The 19,272-nt window shown below is 43.3% G+C and overlaps 1 protein-coding gene across 8 annotated transcripts in view; it reads left to right on the forward strand.

Moving 5' to 3' along the window:
* Nucleotides 1-18,899, forward strand: part of tmem244 (transmembrane protein 244) — a 146,326-nt gene extending 127,427 nt beyond the window's left edge. For 3 of the 8 annotated variants that reach the window (XM_049589300.1, XM_049589301.1, XM_049589302.1), the window contains 7 exons: nucleotides 4,014-4,133; nucleotides 13,328-13,413; nucleotides 13,540-13,616; nucleotides 14,551-14,637; nucleotides 17,741-17,866; nucleotides 18,149-18,193; nucleotides 18,404-18,899. In XM_049589300.1, coding sequence (XP_049445257.1) covers nucleotides 4,086-4,133; nucleotides 13,328-13,413; nucleotides 13,540-13,616; nucleotides 14,551-14,637; nucleotides 17,741-17,866; nucleotides 18,149-18,193; nucleotides 18,404-18,501 — 567 coding nt within the window. In that variant the 5' untranslated portion in view covers nucleotides 4,014-4,085 and the 3' untranslated portion in view covers nucleotides 18,502-18,899. Of the gene's footprint in view, nucleotides 1-3,083; nucleotides 4,134-7,621; nucleotides 7,808-12,622; nucleotides 12,797-13,327; nucleotides 13,414-13,539; nucleotides 13,617-14,550; nucleotides 14,638-17,740; nucleotides 17,867-18,148; nucleotides 18,194-18,403 lie in introns of those variants that run through there. The other 5 variants (XM_049589297.1, XM_049589299.1, XM_049589304.1 and 2 more) reach the window with 5 other exon arrangements.
* Nucleotides 18,900-19,272: the final 373 nt, after the last annotated feature.

Consider the following 19,272-nt stretch of genomic DNA (forward strand, 5'->3'; position numbering starts at 1 on the left):
TTAAAAAGCTGCTGGGAACACAGCAATGACTCGCTAAATCACAAACCTGCAGAGGACAAAGCTTATATATTACATCACTTTAGAAACGTTAATATGATCTGTATAAAGCCTGAAAATGAAGACATTTGTGGTTTGCAGAAACATACCATGCCAACCTTTTCCTCTGGAGCTGGGGCTGACTTTTGCATATCGTGAATAGATTTCTATTTATCAAACTGTGTAGTCTTGACGTCCAAATCTGTAACACACACACACACACACACACACACACTGAGTGATAATTACAGCCTCTGTGCTCCTACTTCATACATGCTGACATGACATGTAGGTCAGTGAGCCTCAGTATTCTCATGAGCATCTCTCCTCCTCTCTGTGGGATGAAATGATTTCCAAACACTTTAAAAACAGATTAGAAGAAACAGCGTGTTCATTTCTCCGCTGCCGTGGATACGACAGATTGTTTAAACTCACTCGTGTTGTGAACACGTGCTCTTACTCATATCATGTTTCACTCTGATATCTAAATGTACTGACACTCTTTCTTTTGTTATAAAAAAACAGGGTCCCAGAATTATAGTTTGTTTCATTGTCATGGTGCTCCTTGAAAAACACAGGCCTGTTTGTCATTTGAGGTTTAGTGTGGGCTCAATAATTCATAAGTGCCTGGAAATCCATGTACAATGCTTTTAAGCTTCAAACGCTCCACTGTTTTTTTCACTGCCGCTGAACTTCAGCTGTGTTGAGCTGAAACAAGGGTTTAGTGTCACCTTGGTGATAATGTGTTTATCACCGTTACATTTTGTTCACTGACCTGATGTAGAGGCTTCATCAACGCCAACAAAGACATGTTTTGACTGACAGTGCTGATACTGTATTTTCACACCCACAAATATACAGTACCAGGGCAAACACCTACTGTTAAAGGAATAGTTCAGGAAAAATGCTGATTCACTCACCAGTGTGATGTTAAAACATGGTGCCGATTACAGAATATCTGCATGCCAATTTTTTTGCAAGACAGCTAGGCTCAGTGGGCGTGGTGAAAATTAAATGTGTATAAAAAAAGTTAAAGAGCCACAAAGAGTTTCTTCCTAAATAGTGTCCGTGTCCACTCCACCCACAGTGTCTTAAGCCCTATTCGGACAGGATTAGTTTAATGTGGAGGCGTGGGGTAAAGTAATTATTACCAGGGATTTTAGTCCCGTCTGAACGCGCCATGTCTGTAATCATTACGGATAATGTCAGTAACAATTACGGCGACTTTTACCTTCTGTAAAACAGTCCGGAGAAAACAACTCAGGTAATATTAATCCTGTGCGAACACGATCCTCTGTGAAAATGTGTGTAAATATTTCGTCACTTCCGGTTTACAACTAGTTTTCTGCGTGTTTTTGATGATGTAGGCGCTTGAAGAAGCATTCGGTGGTGACAGCAGTCGTGATATAGCCTGGAAATCCAGACCCTAATCTAGAAAGATTTAGGGTCTGGCTATGAGTAATGCAAATGGCCCAACTCGAGGAGTGGCACCAAGAGCTCACAAAATCAGTTTTTATCATTTTTTGTGTGAATTTTCAGGACGAAAATCCAAACTTGGTGTGAAACTGCTTTTAGATGGGAGGATGGATAGGACTCTCACACCTGTAGCCTACATAGGAAGCTGGAGCCAGGAGGTTTGCCCTTTGTTCCCACAGCCCAAATTCAGAAGCCCTGTTAGTCCGTAAAATGTCTCATTGGATCGTAAGCCTGTTTCTCCTACAGCCCGTTAACCCAGAAACTAACACCCATTGCTCCAAACACTCCCTGCAGTTAGAAAACCCAGTTGCCAGTTGGCGGCAAGCCGGAGTCGAACCTGCAACCACTGCAGCGAGGCATCGCCTCTGTACATGGGGCACCGGCACTATCCACTACACTACCGACACCCCAAATTTCTTACCTTTGTTAACAGTACCATGGTGAATGTGTGCTTAAGTTTAGGCACAAAAACCACTTGGTTATGGTTCGGAAAAGATCATGTTTTGGCTTAAAATACCCACATTTGGTGGCACAACAGCCGCTAGCAGAGCAGGGACGGGTCAGTGACACCCTCAAATGTTGTGGAGGCCCCGTTTATACGACAACGATTTCAACTGAAAACGGTGAACTTTAGTTGCATTTTGGCTGATCGTTTACACAACAGCGGCGTTTTGGGTGCCTGAAATGACTTTTCACACATGTGCATTACGGTTCCAGTCACTAGGCATGCCGGCCGTCACAACAACAATGCCGAGCTCTGTTTGTGCTGCTCACCCTGTTGATTTGAAGTGAAGTGTAGATCTGTTCCTGTAGCAACTCCACCTCGTCGTCCATCCAGACAAAGTTATCTGTGCATGCTTTCTCCATTGTGTCTTCTTTGCTTTGGTTTGTAATCACCGCGTTGTAGAGGAAGGTGCTTCAGCGCAGGTGCATGGCGTCATGCTGTGGTGTTGCTTTGCAAAGTTACACTGCCACCCATTGGCCTGGTGTGCATACTACAGCGTTTCCAGTAGATTTTGCGGCTCTTTCTGAACAGGGATCGTTTCAATAACATCGTCATATAAACGCAGAAGTTTTTTAAAAAGCAAAGGACAGACTTTTCCGTTTTTAGAGAAACTGTTGTCGTCTAAACAGGGACTGAAACTAACTGCAGGGAGTATCTATATTCAGAGAAACGAGACTTCCGACAAATGGGTATTTGTTTTGGAGATAACGGACTGTCGAAGAAATAGGCTCTTGATTCAGTGGAACATTGATGATTAGCTTAGCTTAGCATAAAGTGGTTAAAGTATCAAAATCTGCCCACCAGCACCTCTAAAGCTTTATGCCTTACAGGGGTTTATGGTGCTGACTGTTCCTTCGCTGGCGTGTGCCGTAACTTCTGGAGTAAAATGGTGGATTGTCCTTTTGTATTCACTGCATCATACGGATCAAACAAACAAGATATAATGTGTAAATCAGTGAGCTCTGGAGGTGCTGGAAGGAAGATTTTGTCACCACTGAACAGAGCCAGGAACACTGTCTCCCCCTGCTTCCAGTCTTTAAGCTGAGCTACGCTAATCAGCTGCTAGCAGTAGCTCCATGTTTAGCATGTGATCCATCTTCTCATTTAACTCTCAGCAACAGAGCAGATGTAGAACTGTGATTGAATCTGAAGAACCTTACTTGTGCTTGTGGTCATTAATGCAGTCACACAGATGGATGAATGACACCGTGACGCTAAAAAGAGAAAAAACATTGTAGGATAATTAAAGAACAAATTATTAATACATGCAGTTTATAAAGTTCCTCTGTATGAGTCAGAAGAAACATGCAGAGATATAAAAAGAGAAAAGTATGAGTAGTTCCTGTGAGCTGTGCACACTCACACACACTCACACACTCACACTGGGGAAGAATAGTTATGACGCCTACCTTGCTCTACACCCCCCTCCCCACCCCTCCTACTCTCCTGCTCTCCATCACTATGGTTACGGTGATGCAGGTTACCGTGGCAGCCAAGTCAACCCCGCTCTCGAACAAAGGCGCACGTGCATGTGCTTCACCACACACACAGACACACGCAGGCTGTGACGCCGAAGAGTTGAATATAGTTTCTTCAGCTATTTTTAGAGAGACGGTGAAACGTTTGTGCATTCACCTCTGCCTCCGTCACTGTCTCCATCACTTCCTCTTTCACACTCTTTTTTTTAAATCTGTCCTCAGGAGCAGATGATGGATGGAAAGTTCTCTCTTTCTGATCTGTTGTCATTCAACATCTGTAAATAAAATGTGGAGCAAAATGATATATGACGTCATATGTATGAATGAAGCATCAGAAAGCTTCTTATCTGTTGCTCCCTGCGTGCACGTGGCTCTTATCATCTCTTGTTCTTGGTGCTGGCTCTTCATTGGTGGATGAAGTTCTCTCTGTGCATGTGAGGCTATACTGCCACCCAAAGGTCAAACTGAAAACTGCCAGAAAAGATTGTAATCACATCTCTTTTTGTGTTTTGTTGCAGATTTCTCAGAAGCTGGACTTCCAGGATGAATCACAGATCAAAAGAAAAGCAATTAATTATTTGGCCTCCAACATGTTTGAAATAGTGAAAATTGGCGATCACAGTTCCCCAGAGCTCAAGGTGACATATTGAAATTGTTTTTGAATCAAATTTTTGTCCGATAAATAGCCTAAAACCAAAAGAAATGCACAGTAAGAATGAGTGAAGGAAACACAAGAAGGGATGATAGAACAATGGGAAGCAACAAAGTAAGGAAAGAGAAAAGAATAAATGAGTAGAAGGAAGTAATGGAGGGATGAGGAAGGCAGGGGTGGAGCCAAGCGTTACAAACATTCAGGGCTCAGCCGACCCTGTGGGGGCACCGGTGGTTTTGTTTTTACATTTATGGCTGCTGCCAAACACTCTTGTTTCAGACCATAGAATCCCTAAAAATCTCATTTTGGAAAAACATGATAGTTGCCAAGGCAAAAAAATCATCCTGTTGAGCCCACATCTAGTTTTGTATCTTATTTTTCTCTTCATCACTTTGAAAGCATAACACAACAGATGTTGAGAATGACTCACTTTCTCTTCCACCTAAAAAGACAAAAAATATGTGATCTTGTTATTTTTAAGTTACATAACAAAGGAAGGGTCGGAATTTGCATAAAAGGGACCTTTTATGCTTTTCTGTATTTTGTGTCTTTTATATACCCTTAAGGTGCGGACACACCAAACTGACATCAAAGAACTAGCGGCGACGAAAGTCAACTGTTGCGTCGTCTACGTCGCCTCACGTCGCCCTGTGTCAGCTGCATTTGAAAACACTACACGGACTACATCCGACGGCCAAGTAGCACGTACGTTCTGCGCCTGCGTGAGAGAGAGCGGAGTGAGAGAGTGGTACATCCTGTCAGCCGAGGGGTTTCCTATCTGTGCAGCCGAGCACCGCAGCACCTCCACGGACTATTACATCCAGACGGTCCCGGTGTTTCCTCCGCAGGCTCCACTTCACTCAGCTGCCCGATAAACCCGCTGCTTCTTCCCACTTTAACCTGAATAACAAACCAGGGCTCGGTGCTCCGGTTGGATCCAAACGGAGAGCCGGGGCTAGCTCAGAGACTAGCGGAGGCTAACTGGCTGTGCTTCCCTCCGGTCATGCTGCGGCTAACGCTCCGCTAGCCGCTCCCAGCTAGCTCCGGTTTGTTATTCAGGTTAAAGTGGGAAGAAGCAGCGGGTCTGTGGGGCAGCTGAGTGAAGTGGAGCCTGAGGAGGAAGCACCGATTAGCCCCGGCCCCTCGCTACAGGGGCGAGGAAATAAAACCTGAACAGCCAATCAGAGTGATCTCTCTCACCGACAAGCTCCGCCGCCGATTCAACATGCTCAAAAGGCCGAAAAGCCGCCCACACCAACAGCCGACCGTCGGCTTGGTGTGTCAGGGCCTTTAGAGTGAGTGTTGGATGTCCATATTAAATGCGGCCATAGTTTTGAAAGAAATCCCTGTGAGCAAAACCCTCAGCTTTCCTGCTGTTCTGGATAATCTGTTTCCAACTGTTTTTTCTACTTTGGCTACAAACTGATGTCACAGTGTGCCGGAGTTCTTTATATGGTCATGTGCTCCGTGCGAGCATTGACATTACTTAGCCTACACTGCTACATGTAGCTACATGCTAATGCCAGGGAAACATATAATCTTGGTTGCCATTGTTAATTTGTCCTTGATTTTGGATCATCCTTCTGCTGGAAAATGTGCGCTGGTGTTTAGAAGTGATTTCTCATGGTATAAAGTGTCACTGTACTTTAACATAGTGACAACTGCAGTGACAACGCAGAGATGCCGAAATGCTGAGGAAAGGTTGACCAATCAGAGCAGATGATGGGGCCTTAAAGAGATAAAGAGGTGCTAAAAAGGGAATCTTTCAGACAGAGAGTGAATACAGGTGTTCCAGCACAGACAGTGTGAGGAAATGTAAGTGTTTTTGACCATTAAACATTATCATGTTTGGTAGAAATCTGAAAATGAGCATAATAGGTGCAATTTAATCCCGAAACATGTTTTTGTCAAACTGTGCTGGAGTAGAGTTCACAGAGTAAATGTTCATCTCACAGATCTGCTGCATTTGAATCCATATTTAATAGTCTTGGCTGCTCTCATCAAGGATCCCTAACAGTGCAAAGTAAATGTGGCTTCAATGCTCTGAATTGAACATTAGGCCAACAAAGACACATTCACTCATTCAAATTAGATTTCTTGAGGGAACAGAATAGCATTATAAACGACATGTGCTACAGGAAACACTGTAAAACCTAGGGTTAAAGATGGTCACTGACAGCCCGACATTGACTGACAGCCCTATAGTTGGCCCTTGTCAGCTGTTTTTGGGCTAATTCGGCATGTTGAATCAGTGGTGGAGCCAGCAGAACTCATTGGCTAGAGATAGCACTCTGATTGGCTGTTCAGCTAAGCGCACAAGAAGAGAAATGGAAGTGAGGAAAGTAAACAAACCACTAAAGTCAAGAGGCTGTGAGGTCGAAACAAACTTGTTATATTCGGTAAGTTTTTTTGTTTTTGTTTTTTAGCCATTGAGCCATTTAGCAGAAATGCTCTCTTAGCGAACAGTAAATATCATCATCATCATCATCATCATCATCATCATCATCATGTTGCATTATTAATGTGCTAACTGGCAAACTAGCATTTTGAATCTGTTGTGTTGGTCTTCAAGTTTCCCTTTTTGAATGATGAACGCAGACTACTGCCGCCTGCTGGTGTAGAAAGTTATTTCCTCTCATGCAGGTGCACGAGGTACATGCTAGTTGGCCGTTGGCTGTGGTCTTTGTGTTGTGTTTAAGTGCAATTTTTTGGCGGCAACACAGGCAATGTGCCGTGACACGACCGTCTGCCTTTGTCTGCCTTTGTTCTTCGATGTCGGACTGGTGTGTCTGAGTGGTTAGCATCATCACCTCACAGCAAAAGGGTTCCTGGTTTGAACCCCGGGGTGGGGGAGCCCTCCTGTGCGGGGTTTGCATGTTCTCCCCGTGTCAGCGTGGGTTTCCTCCAGGTGCTCCCACATGTTCTCCCCGTGTCAGCGTGGGTTTCCTCCAGGTGCTCCAACATGTTCTCCCTGTGTCAGCGTGGGTTTCCTCCAGGTGCTCTGACATGTTCTCCCCGTGTCAGCGTGGGTTTCCTCCAGGTGCTCTGACATGTTCTCCCTGTGTCAGCGTGGGTTTCCTCCAGGTGCTCCAGCTTCCTCCCACAGTCCAAAGACATGCAGGTTAACTGGTGACTCTAAATTGTCCGTAGGTGTGAATGTGAGTGTGAATGGTTGTCTGTCTCTATGTGTCAGTCCTGTGATAGTCTGGTGACCTGTCCAGGGTGAACCCTGCCTCTCACCCAGTGTCAGCTGGGATAGGCTCCACCCCCTGTGACCCCCAACAGAATAAGGGGTTATGGAAAGTGAATGAATGAATAATACTATGTGTGACACCACTAAAAGATTAAACATAAATCTGTATCAGTGGCACTTCCTGAAGTATTAAGCCTGAAACCAATGGTGGGTACGTGTGCTCAGCTATGTGTTAACCTTTATCCCTTTTAGGATTTACTCAGACTTCTTAGTAGTAATCTCATTTCTTTTAATCCCTCCTCCTCCCCAGCATGCTCTCTCACATACACAAACACATGTAGCCTCCATTCTCTCATGTAGACCAGCAGCCATTCATGTTGTTGGACTACTGCTGTCGTTGTTTTGGATTCACACTCATAAAACGCCATGGACCCTTCTCCCTCAAGACTACACCCAGTGATACCTTGGTAAGGACACTGAATGATGCATGCTGGCATAGAGAGGATTAAGGAGTGGTTGTAATGTGGCAGTGGATCGGTGCACAGCGAGGTGTTTACAGCATGTCTAATAGAGCTAATTGGTGCTCATCACCCACAGTACTGCCTGTTTTCATAAATTAGATTTTTATTGCAGTATTGTTGACTGTCGTTTTAACTACGCCGTCCTCATCAGAGTCATAATAAGCATTTAACTGAGTGTTGATGTCCTCATGTCACCATTAGTGTCTCATTTACCCTGTTAAAGCGTGCTTTTGAGTAATCAGCAAAACTCAATTTAAAGTCTCAAAGCAGCTTTCTAGAGCAGTCCTGTTTTTAAAAGCACAATCCACTCTGCAGATGACAAACATACCATGCTAGCCAAGGTGTTTAGCTGTCTCTGAGGGTATTAGCATGAGCTCAGCCACTTTCCTGCCTCCGGACAAAACCCACGTCCTCCTGGCTGTCTGAGCAGAGCAAGAATAGAGACCACGTGGTTTAGGTGGGACACAAATGAAATATAGGTTAGTTTAAAAGAAATGCATCCATTATCTTTACGGCCTCAAGATACAGACAGGAATGTTCTGCTTTGTCCCTGCCACTTCTGAGTGCTGCTCATGTTCAATATGGAAGTTACCTGGAGAAAATGGAGGATGAAACAAAGACAGATAATGCACCTCAGCACCATAAATGTCCACTGATAGACAGAGATAGATACTTGAACAAACCACACTGTACAAGCACTGACATAAAAGTAAAAAAGTAAGCATGTGCATGCACAGAAGTGTGCAAAGTGCAGTGAGGTGTGCAACATTAATGTAATCATAAGTTACACATTAGAAGGATGTGCTGCACTTTGCCAGAAGGTATGGAAAATGTCATTAGAGAATGGATCGGGCAAATTAAGCAATCTGATTGTTAGCCGTGACATAATAACTGCAATGACGTCTAATTCCTCTACACATCTCTGTGTCACTCCACTTGGCCTCGTAACCATAGAAACTGGTAACAAACTAATTAGCTAACTCCTACAATGCAGATATATTTACGGTTAACATCAAATCTGCTGAACATCGAAGATGACATGCAGAGATGTAACACCTGAGCTACTGACAGGTATAGCAACATCCTTGCAAGCCTCTGCAAGCAGTTTTCAAATTCATCCTGCAGACGCTGAACAGTTTTGCAGTGGTTGCACAATAAATGGCAACTTAATAATTATTAGAAATAAATGAATGTGGATACATTTTCCATCGGGATGTGGAGAAAGGAAGTGACAGCCTGTCTAGCTTTGGAGAGCCTGACGTATAATCTAAAAAAGAAGGACAAGAACTTTGTCTGTTTGTTTCTTGGAAACTTTCTGTTATTTAGTTATGTATTTTTATTATTTTTTTAAAAAAGAAATATTTAAACATTAATTTTATTTAGGGGCGGCAGGGTGGTGTGGTGGTTAGCACTCTCGCCTCACAGCAAGAGGGTTGCCGGTTCGATCCCAGGCATGGGAGCCCTTCTGTGCGGAGTTTGCATGTTCTCCCCGTGTCAGCGTGGGTTCTCTCCGGGCACTCCGGCTTCCTCCCACAGTCCAAAAACATGCAGATTGGGGACTAGGTTAATTGGTAACTCTAAATTGCAGCATCTTGTTGCAGATGTTGAAGCCTCTGAGCCTCAGCAGGAAGTAGAGCCGGCTCTGACCTTTGTCTCAGAGGGCCCCTGTGTTTACAGCCCTCCAGTCTGTCGACCAGTCTGAGGTATTTATAGGCGTGAACCACCTCGTCATCCTCACCCTGGATGGATGCAGGGGTCAGAGGCTTAGTCCACAGTCCGCTCCTTCGTCTTGCTTATGTTGAGCTGCAGATGGTTCAGTCTGCACCACCCAACAGAGTCAACATGAAGGTGGAGAGAGCAGTGCCCTTGGGATCCTGTGTTGCTTATCACCATTCCTGACACACAGTTTTACAGACTGTGGCCTGCTGGTCAGGTAATCTATTATTCAGGGACACAAGTGAAGTGTTCACCTGCTTGGCCCTGAGGTCCCAGCAGCAGCAGAGGCTGTACGGTGTTGGAAGCTCTGGAGAAATCGCAGAACATGATTCTCATTGTGGGTCTGCCTTGTCCAGAGGGAATGAAGTGGTGTAGTGTTTAAATTACAGCATCATCCACTCCGATGTTCTTCTGGAAGGCAAACTGCAGAAGGTCCAGTGCTGCTTTAATGATGATGTAATGCCAACAGATATCCCCTAATTTAAACCTTACAGTCATTAGTGCTGAAACAATGAGTCCATTACTTGTTTATCAAGCAACGAGACCAGTCTAGTGGCTCTGTGAGGCCGTTAGCACAGTGGGGCTGTGAGCTAAATGCTAATGTCAGCATGCTAACATTCTCACAGTGTTAACATGCTGACATTTGGCAACTTTGTTCACCACCTCTCTTTCTGAAATCATTCACTCCCCACCTCCCTCCTCACCACAGGGAGCTCTGTGTGGAGGACTTAATAGTGAGCTCATCTTCTGGACACAAGCCTACTCAGGTCTTTTTCTCTGCGCCCTTCATAACATCACTGCTGACGCACAATTACAACGTGCCAGATGAGCGTCGGCTGGTGGACCGTCCATATTAAGCCTTGGCTATCCTTGGGAAAAATATTTGGCTTACCTACAGAAGAGAGCTAGCTAACGCTGGTGAGCTGAGTCGTCAACCTTTGTGATAGAGAAGGTGAAGTTGACACCACGTTGCTAAAATCTTTTGCACGAAGTCAGCATCTTGTCAGGATCACACTGTGGCGGTCAAGCAATGGTATTGTGTCATATGGATTACTGTTAATTTATCATGCTGATCTGTTCTGTACGACATCTATTGCACGTCTGTCCGTCCTGGAAGAGGGATCCCTCCTCAGTTGCTCTTCCTGAGGTTTCTCCCATTTTTTTTCCCCGTTAAAGGGTTTTTTGGGGAGTTTTTCCTGATCAGCTGTGAGGGTCATAAGGACAGAGGGATGTCGTATGCTGTAAAGCCCTGTGAGGCAAATTGTGATTTGTGATATTGGGCTGTATAAATAAAATTGATTGATTGATTGATTTGAACAAACTAATCATGATACAAACACAGGTCCGAATGACTTGGCGGCACAAAGCTGGATCACAGACTTCGATGCACTACCTCCACTCACAAACCCGCACATTGTAAACTATCCAGAGCCTCAGAAGTCGGACCATCACGTTCTCTACAGCGTAATGCATTCACATTAAATTCCTAATATTACATGGCTAAGAAACGTTAAAACAAACTTCAATATATCACTGAAAGTTAAATGCAAAATTTGTATTACTGGTTGTAATCACACTGCTCTCTCTTCTCTCACATCGTCTGCCATCTGTCTGTCAGTGCACTGATGGGATGTATTGCTTGATCAGTGACCATTGGTCGTACACTACTTTTCACACTGCATTGTGTGATACTTTGAGTCTAGTGTGTAGGGTATAATATTTCTATATGGCAAGTGCTAAGTGACTTTGGACAGCCCATGTTCTCCGTCCTCTGCTACATTCACATTGAATCAGGACAATTAGAGAAGGACAGTAAAATGAGTTAACAGGAACTGAAGCGGCACTGCCACTCAGAGTATTAAGTATTGTAACTTATGGGTCGACCTTTATAAACCCAAATATAGGCAGAGTCCTCCTGGGTTTGAGTCCTGCAGCCTGCGGCCTTTTGCTGCGTGTCATCCCCTCTTTCTCCCACCTTTCCTATCTATCTTAGCTGTTCTATCAATAAAGGCAAAAATCATCTCAAAAATAAATACATAAAAAAACGTTTTAACTTTTAGCTGTCTTTTGAGACAGCACTTACAACCAGACGTTACATGGCTCCTTCACATAAGGAAAACACATGGACAATGTGGACAATTACTGGACGCTACCTGAAAGATTATATAAAATAATTTCATTTAATAGATTTAATTCCATTCTTTGTAAACAATCACAACATATCATTTTACTGTCCTACCATTCTGTCACTGTTTGTCTTCTCCATGCCATCCAGAAGATGTTGTCTGCCTGCTTGTGAATGCATTAGTTTAGCATGCTAACGTGCTAATTAGCACTGAACACAAAATAATTGAGGCTAAAGGCAGTGTCATTAATCCTTTCACCAAAGTGAAAAGGATTCACCCGCTGGGGACCACTAATGTGTGTAAGACAAAATTAATAGCAATCCATGAAATAGCTGTTGAGATATTTCAGTCTAAAACAAAATGGTGGACCAGTTCCATCCATGGAAACATGGCGCTAACATCTTAGCACATGCTTTTCTCTGAACTTTGTTCGGACAATACAAACCAAACAAAGACATTACTTTGGACTCTGGGCAATTGTGATGTGCATGTTTCACAATTTCCTGACATGTTATAGGATTAATCAGTAATTAATGAAAAATATCTGACAGATTAATCCTGAAAGAAAACGATTGTTAGTCACAGTAAACACGTAATAAGGTCCAGATGGAGACATATGTATATTCCTTTGAACAGACAGTGCAGTTAAAGAGGTAATTTATTCTATCTGTGGGTTTTATCACAGCAGACGTTGAACTTGGCGCAGCAGGGAAAACACAAGTGGAACTAATAAAATTAACGATGACTCTATTCCCATTAACGAGTGCCAGTGAACCAGTGAGCCAACATGCAAGGTCCTGGCACCAGCACACCTGACTGGAAAGGAGCCCATTATTAAAGTAATCAGTTACACCTGTGTTTGACAAGCTGAAATGTCAGCTGTGAGGAAGAGGTCTTTTATCTCTCCTGCGAAGGTGTCGTGTAACCCATTTCCTGTAAAGGCTGCAGTTAATCATCTATGAAAGGAGACTTTAGCAGGCGAGCAGTGAGCGTCTGCTGCTATCTGCTGTCATCAGCGTTGCTTTCTGGGTCGTGAGAGAGAAGAGAAAATGGAGGAGAGGATTTTTTGTTAGCTTTGGGAGACGCACAAAACGTAAAATAACACTGATGCCCCCAGTAAATATCTCCAAATGCAGAGCAGAGAACACTGACGTAAAGCTTTATGTTTCTCTTGGTATTTAGAGTCTTGTTTATTTGAAGCAAAGCTCCGCAGATGGTCGATAGGAGACGTTTCAAAAGCCAAAAGGCATTTTTATCCACTCATTGATTAATGGTTCTCATATATGTAACTGATTTTGGTGTTAAGCCTTGCCCAGGGTTGTTTCCAGCTTTGTCAACATTCAGATGAAGGAAAAATGAAATAATTCTGTAAGCATGGAGGCAGGAAGACACAATACACACAGTAGTGGGATATAGATCAGATATTATTCGATACCAGTACCTGAAATTACAGATGAGAGAGCGTCGATTCCTTCCTCTCTCTCAGAGAGAAAATCTTCGAACTACAAAGAAGCTGCTGGTTTCAAACATGCAGCAGGTTTCATGTGAAATTAAAGTCCCTCACAGCCACAGGGCATTATTATTAATCATTTCTCCTCTCCTCTTCTTCTCTCCGTCTCTTCAGGTTGTCCTGCAGAATCTGTTGATATGCATGGTGTGCTTCTACTCTCTCTACTACATCGTGGTCAGTGTGTGCATTGGACTGCTCAGGTACAAACACTGCAGCAACACAAAGCAAAGACAGATAAAGTTTCTTTCAACCACAAAATAAGATTAAAAGTGGACTTTTACTGTTTATAGTTTGTGCACGTCTTTATCATCCTCTGGTGTCTTTAGGGTTCATGAGATCAACAGCTTGTTGGCTCCGTTTGACTACACAACACAACCGTCATGGCAGAACCCCAAATACCTCGGTAAGCAGCATTAGTGGAATGTAACTACATTCATTTACTCATGTAGTTCATTTTAAGGTACTGGTTCACCAGTTTAAGAGTAAAGTTACTGCCTGCTTAACCTCCTCCATTCCATTATGACGCGGGCATCCTCGGATGCCTTTCAGAGGCTGAGTTTTAAAGCTAGAGTGAAGATTCTGGTGTCATATGAAACTATGGATCCCCTCCCAGCCATGTAATGCTAGCTTGTTGTGAAGGGGGTTAAATAACTCTCCAAATGGGCTAAGTTTTGGCAAGGGAAAAACCGGCATGGCCATTTTCAAAGGGGTCCCTTGACCTCTCACCTTAACATATCTGAATGAAAACTGGTGTAGTTTGGTACAAAGAAATTTGTTCCTACATGAAACTGCTCACAACAAGCTCTGTGGATTATCTTGAGTGACCAGGTCGTGATTTCTGGAAAGAGACATTGCTGTTGAGTTTTGAGCACCACAAGCTGAGTGTCATCTAGCTCCATTATATCTCCAACACTCAGACCTTTGTCAGAGAAGGCATTTGTGTATGTGGCAGTAGGAAAAGCAGATGTGTAAATAACACAGGGAACAAAAATACAAACACTTATTTTCACTCTCATTTTTCAGTTGTTGAAATAAAAGCTAAAACTTTTTCTCTGCACACAAAAGGCTCAGTTCTCTCCAGTTATTGATTATAATAATGATCATTTTGGTCACAAATTCATCCAGCGAGTCATGTGTCAGTGAGCTCTTCTCCTGCCACAATAATCGATGCACCTCACAGGTGTGGCATATGATGCTGATTAAAGAAGATAAGATTATTACATGATGCTGATTACAATAAAAGGCTGCTCAAAAATGTTAAGGCATTTATTAAGCACTCTACACTATAGATGTCACATGACTAGTAGCGCTACAGAAATGCATCTGTGGTCAAACAGAATTCACCTGTGATGAGAACGTGTCTCCAAAGAGCCAGATGCCATCAAAGGCGAGCAGTTTTCCACTCAAGTCAGCTGCAATGACCGGTGAGGACAATGAGCACGCAGATGAGCTCCACTGAAACCGTCTGTGCAGAAATTCTTTGGTTGTGAAAACCAGCTGCTGCATCAGCTGTTAGGGTGGCTGCTCTCACACCATCTTGCAGGTGAAGACGCTGGATGTGGAGGTCCTGGGCTGGTGTGGTTACACGTGGTCTGCGGTTGCGGTTATGATGAATGTTAGATGTAGTGCCAAGTTTACAGAAACTACATTAAAGATGGCTTATGTAGGGTGACCATATTTTGATTTCCAAAAAAGAGGAAACTCGGCTCAGCCACGACATAGCCTACTTAAATGATACTCGCAGTTTACTCAAAGATGCCTTATCATTTGAATATATTTAAAGTTTACATGTATGGATAGAATATTCAGTTATATTTAGGGTTGGGATCCGGATCCGGTTCTTTTTTGGAGCCTGTCCAAAGTTCCAGTTCCGGAACTGGTTCCATCACATTTGGAGTAACGGTTCCTGCAAACGGTTCCTAGATTGTTGAAAAAAAAAAAAAAAACGTCACGTGCATTTCCATTAGAGTGCGGCACGGGCCGCATATTTCTTTACGAACCCGACCGAGCCCGACATTATTTAATTACTAAAGCACTGAGTTTGTGTCACACCGTGGGTGCTCAGCGGAGAGGGAGACCTCCGTGTTTGAGACGGGAGCGGGCGGCGGGAGGTCCGATGCTTCCAGTGAGGGGAGCAGTAGAAACAAACAGCTAATGTGTGTGTGTCTGTGTTCTGTTCAGGTGTTGTCACGTAAATAACAGTGCCCAAGCATGAATGCATATAAGTATTTTTTATTACATTGCTGTGGTTAATTTGAGGTAATAGTGTTACTGTAGAAATCAGAGAATCACTTTCTGTTGTTATATATTCTCAGGGAGACGATACAAGCTCTAAATCTGAAATACACACCACACACAAATGTGTATTTTCATCTAATTGTACTGTGCAACAGTTAGAATAAAGTTTTTGTATTTGTATGATTGCATTTGTGTTTATTATAGACTTGTTTAAGTATAGCAAGTATAATGAATATAATGTAGGAATCGGACCGTTAAGAAGGAATCGGTAAGGAATCGGAATCGTTAAAATCCTAGCGAGTCCCAAACCTAGTTATATTTAAGCAATATCACACGAGAGGGAGTGATGTTGTACTGTGATATCGTCACGGCTGTGATTCGGTCGTAGGCACGAGGCCGTAGGCATGGCTTTTTATACAACAGTTCAACAGTTAAATAAGCAAGGCTGATTAAGAAATGTTGAAAAATGAGGACAAAATAGATAATTTAAGCATTTTATTTGTCTTCTGCCAACAAAAATAGTTCCCTCAGGACTCCGCTGTCACCGTTGCTATGTAACGCAGACATGGTGCGCCAGGCACTTACTCTTATACACATTTATCTGCACGTTTCCATTAATTGTGCAACTGGTGAAATAAGTGACTGCATGGTGGACTGTGGCTTCACAGGCACAGCCGACTCTGCCTTCTGATCTGACAGTATGTTGCTTTTCTCCAAGTCATTGAGCTCCGCTGATGAAACACTGACAAACCTGGATGTGTGCTCAGATGGATTCAGCTTCTCCTCTCCCTCATCTTCCTCTGATGACCATTCATAGTTCAATTCAAAACTTATTTTAGGAAATAAATCCATATTTTTGGCTGTTTGACAGTGGATGAATTAATTAGCCTACAACACAACTGCTGACCTAACTGACACTAACCGTCAGTTTTGATTTGATTGTTGATTGCAGTCAGCTGTGAGGCGGAGTGATACATACACAGTGAAATAACCGTGATGTTGTACTCCAATATCGTCACGGTTTTACTGTCTCTCGACCAATCAGATTGCAGGGCCGGAACTAACTGTTGTATAATACAAAATATCTCTCAAAGACAGAAATTCAGACAGGCCCCTATAGATAGGGGACACATACACACACTAGAGTGTGGCTACCCGATCCGAGCCCGACAGGTCCCAACGGGTCGGGCCGGGTTCGGTCAAAAATGTATAAATTGTATTCGGGCTCGGGTCGGATTCGGTCAGCTTTCAGTGAAAATGTAGTGTAAAAATAAATAAAATCCTATTGTCTGTCCTGTTTATTGCTTGGGCACTGTTATTTACGTGACAACACCTGAACACAACACACACATACATTAGCTGTTTGTTTCTACCTCTCCCCTCGAAGCGTCGGACCTCCAGCCGCCCGCTCCCGTCTCAAACACGGAGGTCTCCCTCTCCGCAGCTGAGCACGCCCGGCCTGTTAAATAGCCTGTAACCATAACAACAGTGTGACACAAACTCAGTGCTTTGGTCATTAAATAATGTCGGGCTCGGTTCAGGTTTGGACATAACAAAACAGAATGACTTTCGGGTTCGGACAGAAATATGTGGCCCGTGCTGCACTCTAACACACACACACACACACACACACACACAAAACCAAAATCAGACCCTGAAAAGTGTAGGGTTAGCTAACGTTAGCTAGCTACTGAAGATATAGCCTACTGAATGTATACACATGCTGCTTTTGCTTTTTAATGATTATAACAGTGAAACAAAGAGCGACCCTGCTGTACAGGAACCAGTGAAGGGAAGCAGGGAGACTTTGCTCATATTCAACCAGCTGTGTGTCATCACAGTGTGTGCACATGAACGGTGTTTGGCTTCCCTGGAGATCCCTGCCTGTCCAGCGGCGGAGGTCTGGGTTCGAAGCCAAACACAGTTCATCTGCACACACTGTGATGCCACACAGCTGGTTGAATATGAGCAAAGTTTCCCTTTATATTCATTGTCTTGTGTGGGGATCAGCAGTGATGTGGTGGTTCACTTTTACACTGTGATCTGTAGCCTATAGTTCGGCTTTAGCTTCTAACTATCTTTGTCTTTTTAACCTGTTGTTGCTGCTGAGTCAGTTTGACATCCTGGATATATCCTTCAAACACAGACTGCAGACCCCTCTGTCTGCTGCTCTCTGGAGTCATGATATGAGAATTGAATCACTGGTTGTGAAGCATGTTAGAAAAGAAAAGGATGATGCAGAACACGAGCTCAGTGCTCAGTGTGTTGTTCTCTCTCTTCCTCTCCCAGTTGGTGTCATTTCCACAGAAGTGACCTATGTGTTGGGAGGACTGGTGTTCGCCTGGATCGTAGAGGAGTGGGTTTGGGATTACGCCATAACTGTCACACTGCTGCATGTCGCCATGACTGTAGCAGGTAAACACACACACACACACACACACACACACACGGATACACACAAAGTGGATCAATAGAGCGGAACAGCTAAAAGGATTGGAGGCCTGGTTATGTAATTGGATATAGTGGCACACAAACAGCCACTTTACCTTTGTGTGTAAGTTGTGTTGATAATGAATACTCAAATTAAATGACAGCTCAAACATCCTCAGCTTCCTTTTATCCAAGTTATTTACTTTGCAGTGTGTTTTATGTGCAGGTAGTTTTTACATGTTACACACAGTTTCTATGTTCCTGCAGTGATGTCAGACTTCCCTTCAGCTGAGCACTGGTGGATAGCTCTGGGTAAGACTTCTCCTTTCTTCTTCTTCTCTGTCGACCTGTCCGCATGACACCTCCACTCTCTGTCTCTTTGTGGCCGAGGTGTTAGACTCACGATAACTCACTTCCTCCCTCTTCCCTTCAGATTCATGGCTTTTTAAGGACAGCTGCTCGCCGCCAAACCTTCCTCTGACTGATCTCCTTTTCTTATTTGTTTAATCACTCTCTCCGCAGGTTCAGGCCTGGTGATGATGATATTTGGAGGACAGCTCATGGCCTATAAACTCTTCAGGAGCAACTTTGTCTATCCCGCTGAACTGCAGAACTTCTAATGAACACAACGAGGAAAGCTTTTAACTGGCTTACTGGTTAATCTCAGGTCCGGATACATGCAAGTGGCTTCACTTTTCAACGACTGTCACCACAGCAGGTTCATGTTAACACCAGTTTAACTACAGTTTAACTACAGTTAACACCAGTTTAACTACAGTAACAGACAGTATGTCTGTCAATAATATACATATTCTATAAAGCAACCACAGTAAACACTTTCTCTGCTAGATGTGTGTCAGCTCACAGTCTGATCCCTCCTTGTACAAATCTGTTTTCTAACACATATTCTGTACAGTTTAAATATTGTTTTGTATTGTTTCTTTACAAACTACCGAGTATAAACTAAAGGTAATAGATGAGGTGACACCTGTAGCAAATGTGACCCAGTTAAACAAACTCTGCTGACACTGGTGAGTTACCACAGCAGATGTTCTGATGTAATGATAGTGAACATGTTCATGTGAGTGCGTAGTGTCGTAGTCTGATAAATAAAATCATTATCTGTATTTTAATTATGTTTGTATATATTAGTTAAAACTGGATTTACATTAAATACTTAAAGCAAAATGATTTATTTGTGTGTTTGTGTCTGTATTTGTGTGTCAGGGAGTTGATTCCCTGAACTAGAGGAGCAGGTCAAAGACAGACCTGTCTCTGCTGTCTGAATATACAACATAATAATTTTGATAATATATACAGTCATTGACAGGGACGCGTTGATGTAAACAACCATTAAATATCTCACAAAGTCACAAATGAGTAATTCTTCA

Source organism: Epinephelus fuscoguttatus, linkage group LG11 (assembly GCF_011397635.1).
Source record: "Epinephelus fuscoguttatus linkage group LG11, E.fuscoguttatus.final_Chr_v1".
NCBI classification, from domain to species: Eukaryota; Metazoa; Chordata; class Actinopteri; order Perciformes; family Serranidae; genus Epinephelus; species Epinephelus fuscoguttatus.